The 8735-nt window shown below is 40.7% G+C and overlaps 1 protein-coding gene across 1 annotated transcript; it reads right to left on the reverse strand.

The window, feature by feature from the left end:
* Positions 1-348: 348 nt before the first annotated feature.
* LOC123981209 (protein phosphatase 1 regulatory subunit 3C-B-like) lies at positions 349-3431 on the reverse strand. Its single transcript, XM_046065944.1, has 2 exons — positions 2845-3431; positions 349-2433 (listed from the first exon to the last, which is right to left on the reverse strand). The coding sequence occupies exons 1-2, from the start codon at positions 2856-2858 to the stop codon at positions 1413-1415; spliced, it is 1035 nt and encodes a 344-aa protein (XP_045921900.1). The 5' UTR covers positions 2859-3431; the 3' UTR covers positions 349-1412.
* Positions 3432-8735: the final 5304 nt, after the last annotated feature.

Here is an 8735-nt window from a genome sequence, read left to right on the forward strand (position 1 = left end):
GGTTACAATATTTTGTTTTGATTAGTTTTTCCACTTGTTTGATTATATTTGGATCACTAAATGTAAGCTTATTCATACTGTATGTTAATTGTACACCGCAAATGCATTGTAGAAGGCTCACAGTACAAAACAATGTGAGAAATGTGTGTACTGAAAAAATATTAACTGAAACTGGTTTTGATTTGTAATTTTATCATTGTGTATTTTAAATACGATAAATACATTAGCACTTGCTCTAGAACACCTAATATTTTTATGTTTATCTTGATGAATTATTCATCAAAAATAACTTAAAGCATAGTGTGCTAAACTACCAAAACATTTATAACAAAAGGGTCAGGAGTCATGTTTGCACAAATATAGAAATTTATTTCTGAAAGGGAAATACATGACTGACATTGTGCACGTCAGCAACACACACCTTCAAGTGAAATATATGCTGGGGCACAGACCTCTCTTTACTATGAGAAAAAAAAGTAGATTCTTTTCAAAAAAAGGAAAATCTCAATTCCAGCCAGACATACTATACACTCAGCACATAATTGCACTTAAAACAAAACAACCTGTCTTTACATCAACCCTTTCTTGACATACCATAACCACAGAGATTTCCAAACTTCTTCCCTGTTTAGGACAACCAATCACATGCAGATTCTCTCTCGTGACACATCTGTTGATAGCAGCTCAGTTCCTTAACTTACCTCAAAATTACATCAGCCAAACATTTTTCATCAGACAAACATGTGCAATCTACACGAAGGGAAAGAAAGGGCTGCATGGCTAAAAGTTTAGAAGTGTGACCATTTATAATCACGTTCAATTATTTTCTTTCCTTTTGAAGGTGCAAAAGTTTAGTGTACATTTTTCATTTAAAATGAACAGCTGTGTTTCTTTTAGCAGAGAAGCATTTCATTGTCATGCACTCTTCATACTTTCCCTTCAATATGAAGGACTAAATCAGCCCCATTTCCACTGCTTCAGTTTACAGACATAACATTGAGAGGGACATCTCAATCAGTGCATATTTAACCAATACATCAGGCCCTCAAAAGGTGCTTAACATTTGTCGTGGACTGTACAAATAGTCTGTATTTTAGTGGGCAGGCACTCTGAGAAGGCACATATTTTACAATAGAGGAATATTTGAAACAAATGGGAGAGAGATCTTCCAAACCACAGATCATCAAGTCTCTCAGGACAAATGACCACTTTACAGCAAAAAGCTGGTAAGCTGAGCACAATTACAGTTAGTCTGGTTTGTGCACTTCCTCTGAAAAAAAAAAAAATGCAGTAGTTTGCTTGAGTTTTTGAGAGCCAGTCTAAGCTCAAACCCACAACTGGATTCGTACTCAATGCCACACCAGTGTCTGTTATCTTATTTTAATGCCATTTCAGCAAACATTCAGATGTTTTCACCAATAAGGCACGGTGGTATCAATCTGACCCCAGCTCTGCCAGCCAGGAAAGAGTCCGCTGGACATGCGTGGGCTGCCGAACTGGTCAAGCTCCATCTCCAGCAGCTTCACATCCCCGTTTTTGTGCTCTGAAGGCTTCTTCTGTGCAATAGAAGATGGGGGTCTCTTCAGGTCCTCTCCGTTCCAGCCAACATGTTTGAGAACATAGTTCTTGCCGTCATTATTGTCCCAGAAGGTCTGGTCCTGGACTTTGAAGCAGATGCAGAACTCAACCTGATTCTGTGGTGGGATGTAGGGGGGCAGCTCCAGGACGAATGCAAAGGTGTCAGTATCCTGGCAGCTGTAGACGTTGTTCATGAAGGTGCATTCGACATCAGTGAAACTGGCCCACGAGTCGAAGGTGGTGCGCACCTGCACCAACTTCTGAAAACCCATGTTCCGAACCTTGATGGTGCCGGTCAGCGAGCGCTCCTGCAGTGAGCAGTTCTCCAAGCAGACAAAGTTACGAATCAGGCGGTTCCTAAAATCCAGGTAGTCAGCTGAGGGCTGGTTAAAGTCCAGCGCCAGGCTGCGCACCGAGCTGATCTTTAGATCCATTGTGGCTGCTTCCAGGTCTGTCATGTCAAACTGTAGATCCTCCATGATTCCTTTGCAATGCTTGTTTTGATATGGCTCATCGTCAAACTTAGAGAAGACGTGGATGGCGGTGAGTGACATACCCTTAGTGTCTGCAAACACCACCTTCTTCTTGCCAGCCTTGTTGTTCCAGCCCATGCAGACGCCATCATCCACCGCTTTCTGCTGGTTGCTAAGGCAGGGCCGCAGGGGTTTGTAGAGCTGCTGGTTGTGGCTGAGGGTGGTCGACTGGTTGACCCGGTACTTGGCCCTCTGCAGCTCATCGTAAGAGCTGAGGAAACCCCGGAGAGGAGGCGGAGAGTGACTGATGTAGAATCTCATAGCCACATCTATCGGCATTACTGGGCCAGGCATTGCTGATGGACTGAAAGACCTGAGCACACTGAGGGAGGGAGAGGGGTAGGGAAGAATGGAGGTGGTGTGAGAGAGGAAATTGAGAAAAAATATGAGGGAGGTGGAAAGAGAGGGACAAAGGGAGAGAAATTAGAACAGTGACGACAGTTTGCAGTTTTTAAAGAAGCTTAATTTTTCTGACTTTAAAACAGTTCCGGTTTGATGAAGCGCATCACTTCTGCCAATACAATTTCTGCGCAATAAAATTTCTCATCTCACAACCTATGCTTATGGTTTTATAATGGCTTAACTATGCAGAACACATTCAAACACAGTTTTAAATCAAAATCATCTACACAAAAAAGTGCTAAAGATTTAGATCGGTAAAGATTCTCTATGTTTTGGCATGACATGCGTCACTTTTGCAAAACCTAAACCAAACTCTTTCTGTGATCCTTACCTTGCGGCACTCATGGAATAAAGAGATGAACAGTTCCAAGGAGAAAAGATAAGTCTCAGTTGTCAGTCCCTTTTGACTTTTGAAATCTATAAAAGGAGCTTTTTCTGAAAGTGCCTGCCGTCGTCACTCCCCCTTTTCTTCAACCTCTCTTGCTCTCTTCCTGCCTTTCAGTGCTGAGTTTGCTCAGCAGTGAGGGATTTCTACTGCCACATAGAGACAATTTGCATATGCTGTCATGTGGTTTCTCAATCACCCAATGAAAAGTTAGTGGAGTTCCTCGCCAACCAATCAGTGCAAACCTGAGCTGGCAGCCGGCCAGCTGATAGGGGAGTGTCGCCTGCATGGGCCCCATCGTTCGGATGCCTGAGCCTGTTGCCTCGGTTGCTATTTGAGAAACATGATGGACCCCTTCTGCTGCTCCAGATAATCTTAGATTACTCACTGTAGAGTGCTGAATAAAGCTTCTGGCTCTCCCCTGACATGACTGGGATACCCATAGCACAGTCCCAATGACTTTGTAGAATGAAAAGTGTAATCTATTTAAAAAATGATTACCGGTAAATGTGTAAAAATGGTTCCTGGCACAAATCAGAGTAATTATTTTTTCCTACTTAGACAGAAATTTGTTATTCAGCAAAGGGATTCTTTAAATTTTAAACATTATAATTTGTTTTGGAAAAGTGATGCTTTGTAAGCCAGGGACTCACTCTCTCCTCCACAGATCCATAAATTAATCCATAGTTTTCTTTGACAGTTTTATAACAGTAGACTTTTTATGCTTGATATTTCACTTCTAAGTTAGAATTTAAATTTAGTCTCATTCTGCTTGTTCAGCACATGAAGTGGACCAACAAGAACAAATAGACAAGCATTAACAAACACCCAAAGCAAACATTTATTCAAGAAACAAACAGGCTTACATAATGAGGGTCATATGGGTCTGATGTGATTTATCTGATGGCTTAGGTATCAATGAAATAATGAACTCAAAGGCTTTTCTTCCCTAGTCTTCGTTACCAGGGTGTCAATGTAAATGATGATATGATGAAATTATCTGAGAAAACACTTTGCCTAATGAATGGTTACTGAAGACTTTAATACTTCGATTAAAGCACATGTTGGTTTCAACAATTCAAGGAGAAATGTTGGTATGACAATACCAACGACAGTGATTCAGACTTGGCCTCAGGTGACTCCAACCACCATAACGACTATTGTTCACAGCCAGGAGCACTAACGAACCAAGCGGTATCAATCACCTTGATAACGACCCCACAGAGGTTAAACAGCTGGGACTCAGAACTGAAGCAGCCTTTTGGATGACAGTCCAGTTGCCTTTGATTTTAACCTTCCTTTGATAACTGTGGCCTGAATGAATGAGAATATTCAGACACATTTTAAAGATGTTCAGTTAAATCTATCCATGCCCAGTGATTAAAAAACTACTTTAAATATAATAAAAAGTTGAGGGGTTTGGATTCCTTCTCTTGGTCACAGTTTTTGGTGTTAACTTCCATACATGTTGACAGAGATGCTATTTTTAAACATTCATTGATTTTTCAGCTGTGGGTTAATTATTATCCTCAAAAACATCAAATGGAACAGAGTCAACTTTATTTGGAGAACGGAGGCCGATCAGACAACAAGTGACATAAATTACTAGACGTAACTCCTTTTTTAATTTTAATCTTTTTACAAGAAAACAATTCACTCAGTTACACTGTGAAATCTCAGTTGAGGGTCATCCTGACCACATTTTTTGATCATCTGGTAACAAGACTTTGAGTTGCCCTGTTTTGCCCCCTAGAGGCTGTGCTGCTCCAAACCAAAACTAGAATACAGTGGTCTGAACTGAACTGAGGGACAGACTGTTGTCCTCTGAGCTTTGTGTTCTCACTAACAAGTCTAATAAAATGGTACAGAGGTTAGTCCAACATCTGGTTGATCTGTATTCACTTCCATATCATTCACCTGTACCTGCAGCCTCTTCTTAGCTGCAGAAGAAATCCCTGAAATGCCCACTTAGTCTGTTCCAGGATATTTCTTCTGTAAATCTAAACAGTACTTTTTGCATTAGGGATATCTTTGAATTAGAGTCAGAAACAGGCTGTTTTCTTTCCTCCGCAGACGTCTAGGTCAGAGGGCAAGATTCCTGTTGTCGCTCCCATCACCGGTGGGTTTTCCCCCTCAGCGATGCCTGTGTGTACCATCATCTGCCGGGAGACTTTAGACTCAAAGCACCAAACACGCCACTTTCACATGCTCAAAGACAACAGACAGTACTTATCACAGCTTTGTCGGTCTGTCTTGTGGCTTACAAAGATCAATCTCAACATGACCTCAGGATTGCATCCGAAAAATGTTTCTTCACATAGCAGAATTTACAACCAGGTGAACTCAGCAGTGATAGAAAATGCTATAAAAGCAAAATGTAAAACAATTTGTAACACTGACAAGTAAATATTATGGTTTATGAAGAGACCTTACATCCAAAATGTCAAACGTAACAAATAAGTTGATGTTTTTACCCATATTGTTTGAGTTGTGTGAAGAAAACATTTTCTGCTTTTGGCTGAAATTTGGTGAACATGTCCTCTCTGCATGGATCAGCTGCAGATTTGTGGTAATGCCCATGAGAGATTTCCAATATTGGGTTGTAGCTATAACTATCATGCCGTGTTTGAGTGATCATGCCGAAGTTAGAAGTCTGGGATTTTAACAGTAAACCTTGAAAACCAAGGTTAAACAAACTAAAATCATACTGAGGCAACACTGTGGATGTTAGGATGACCAAATTAATTATGAAAGGGGGGAAATGACAATACGTGGAAGGAGCATTCCACTCACTCAGAAGATGTTACCTCACAGTCAGTTGCAGTGTTGTGGGTGTGTCGTTTGTCAGAAACAGTGTTGCTCAAGAAATTAACAAAAGCTGCTGAATTTACCAATATCTCCCTCCCTCTCTCTCTCCCCACTGGGCTCTGATTACAATTTCAATAATGTGTTCTCTTTGCAATTAAGTAATAAAGTAAAAATTATGAAGATGCCCATCATCTAGTACATCTTGTATGAGAGTGAGTGTGTTTTGATTTATTTTGAGTTTTGGAATGATTGCTGTGTGCTTGATGTGTTTTGGTTTTGTCTGTCTGTGTTGTGCTCCTTCTCTCCTGTTCAGCATGGAGATGATGATGTAGCGGACGTGTCATTCAGCTTCCCTGACACCAATCACCACACACGCACCTGTTCCACATCAATCCAATCACCTCAGCCTGCTTCGGATCACACCAGCCTTCTAGTCCCTGCTGGATTGCTGTGTCAATGATGCAACCAGACCTCTTGCACCAAACCCTGGACATACCCAGCTCACGTTGCCTGAAACACCAGCCTGTCTCCTGTCTGCCATATTCTGCCTGCACCGTTTGGACCTGGGACTAAAATCAAATCCCTGCCCCACTCACCAGCCACCCACTATGCCTCAGTTTGTTATTGTTATAAACGAATAACCTTAAATCCTCTACTCTGTCTCTGGGTTCCACGTCTGGAGCCTGACACTATTTCCCAGAGAAATGATAATGTTCTGATACTTTAGAAGCTGGAATGAGACATTTTGGGGTGTAGTGGCTTAATAAATATTTATAAAAGTTGGTATTTATTAATCACTGAAGTAAACGAGCAACTGTTTCACCACAATTCTAAACCCATTTACCTTAGCAGGAGTCATAGGGGCCTTAGTCCCAGAATGCACTGGGCAGAAGGCTGATGAACAGCTGGAAGAGGCTGCCATGTCATCACAAACAGAAGAACATTAATCATATATAAAATAAAATAAATATAAAAACAATAAATTGTATAAAAACCATTCAGCATCAATTGTGTTGAAGCTTTTCACATTTCATTTGATCACTTTCTTTTGCAATCCAATTTAAAGAGCTTTTATTGCACACATCTGTGCTGCCTGTGTACATATTGCTAAACCAAAAATTCAGTCCAAACAAACATAAAACTGGGGCAATAAACTGTAGAAAGGAAAAGGTGAACAATAAGATCAACATTTAAACAACTATTTACACGGTTATGTAACTGCAGCTTCAAAATACAACATGTTGAACAACAAGTATGCTTGAATATTTTCATTGTTATACTCAGGGAACTCTTTTTCCCAGTACATAATATTTATGTAGTCAGTCTTTTTGAAGGTTTGGGTCTTGTCTCGGAATCGACCGCATTTCTATTTGGTCTGTCCCAAACAAAGAGGACTCAGGATTTTATTTCAAGTCCACACCTCCGGGAATATCAGTACATTGCATGTGCATTGTCTGATTTGTTAACATCCTTACCTTTTTATTTGATGTAAAACTTTATTTAGCAAATATTAGCTGTTTCAGGGCACTAGTTTCAGTTGCTTGCCAGCTATTCACCACCTAGCTAAGTGCACAAGCTACCTAATTTAGTTAACATGTTGAGGGAAGTAGAGAATGCAGGGTTAACTTTGTGAGAGACTTAAGGGACAGGGCAAGGTCTGAGAACTTTTTCCTAAGTAACATTCTTGCTTGTGACAAACAATGACAAGATATAAAACTATGAATGTGTGCGTTAAGATACTGGCTAATTAGCTAATGTCGGCCCAATACAGCTCCCAACATTAAATCTACGTGTCGTGGTACCGCTCCCTCAGTTGGGTGAGAGAGCTGGGCCAGCAGAAAGTGGAGACTACGTGTATCCTGCACTTCTATGAAAACATACATGTTCAATAGTTTGCTCTGTTTGCACATGGCATGTTACTCTAAGAGTGCTATTTTTGAGGATGAATACACAGGTGGGAGGCGTCAAACAGAAAACCTAATGCTTGTACAAAAAATGTATTGTGTTAGGTGGATGGTAAAACATGGAAAAGGAGTGTTTAATAAAAGGTGGTTGAGTTGATCTCATTTCTTAGGGCCCTATCCTGCACACGGCGAAATGCGTAGCGCAAGTATTATTGCTAGTTTCCAAACGACAGTTGTCATTTTCATGCTCAGCCTGTTTGAATAGCAAATGCATTTGCACTCATCTGTGCACTGACGTGAGTGTTGGTCTTAAAATGAGGTGTCGTTATTGTTGGCACATTGCTATCTTGAGGCAGCAGAAAGTGATTGCGCCATTGACCCCCCCAACAAAAACAGGTCTAAAGTCAATGGCGCTGTATTTCACTGTTTTTTTGGTATTACTTCATTGATTATTCTTCTACACATCCAAAAGTTCTCATACGCAGTCCAGGATCATACAGTAAAACCTTTTGGAGTAAAGCAGCTGTCCTCCTGAACAATCCTGAGCTCCATCAGAGTGTCTAAATTATTTCAGAAGCTAAAAGTTGAATTCTGTTTTCTGTGGAGAGTGTCCTCTGTCCTGTTACATCACATTTATAACAGTTTTTTTGGGAGATGACACTCTGATTGGTGATTGGTTACGCCCATAACACACCCATGACTAATTCACAAACTAAGTACAACCCTTTTGAACCATGCGCCTGGTGCACTGACCAATTTTTCGGCCGTTAAACTAGCAAAATTTGAGTTGGACACGCCCCAAAATGCAACTGTGCCATTCTCTTCACACCATGTGCTTAGATCGTAAAGAGCCCTTAGTGTTTGTATGTGGGTGTTTTTATGGGAATGTGGATCTTTCAGATCAATTTGAGGAGTGCTTATGATTTGCATGTTCCCCATTTTATTGTGTGTCCTGGGGCACTGGCACTGGTCTTGCCCTCCTTTGGTCTTGTTCTTGATTTGGTCTCAACACCTCAAAGTCTTGGTCTTGTCTCTGTCTCGAAACACTCTGGTCTTGGTCCTGACTACAACATATACACATACATACATACATACATACATACATACATACATACATAACATAAA

The sequence above is a fragment of the Micropterus dolomieu genome, linkage group LG12, assembly GCF_021292245.1.
Source record: "Micropterus dolomieu isolate WLL.071019.BEF.003 ecotype Adirondacks linkage group LG12, ASM2129224v1, whole genome shotgun sequence".
NCBI classification, from domain to species: Eukaryota; Metazoa; Chordata; class Actinopteri; order Centrarchiformes; family Centrarchidae; genus Micropterus; species Micropterus dolomieu.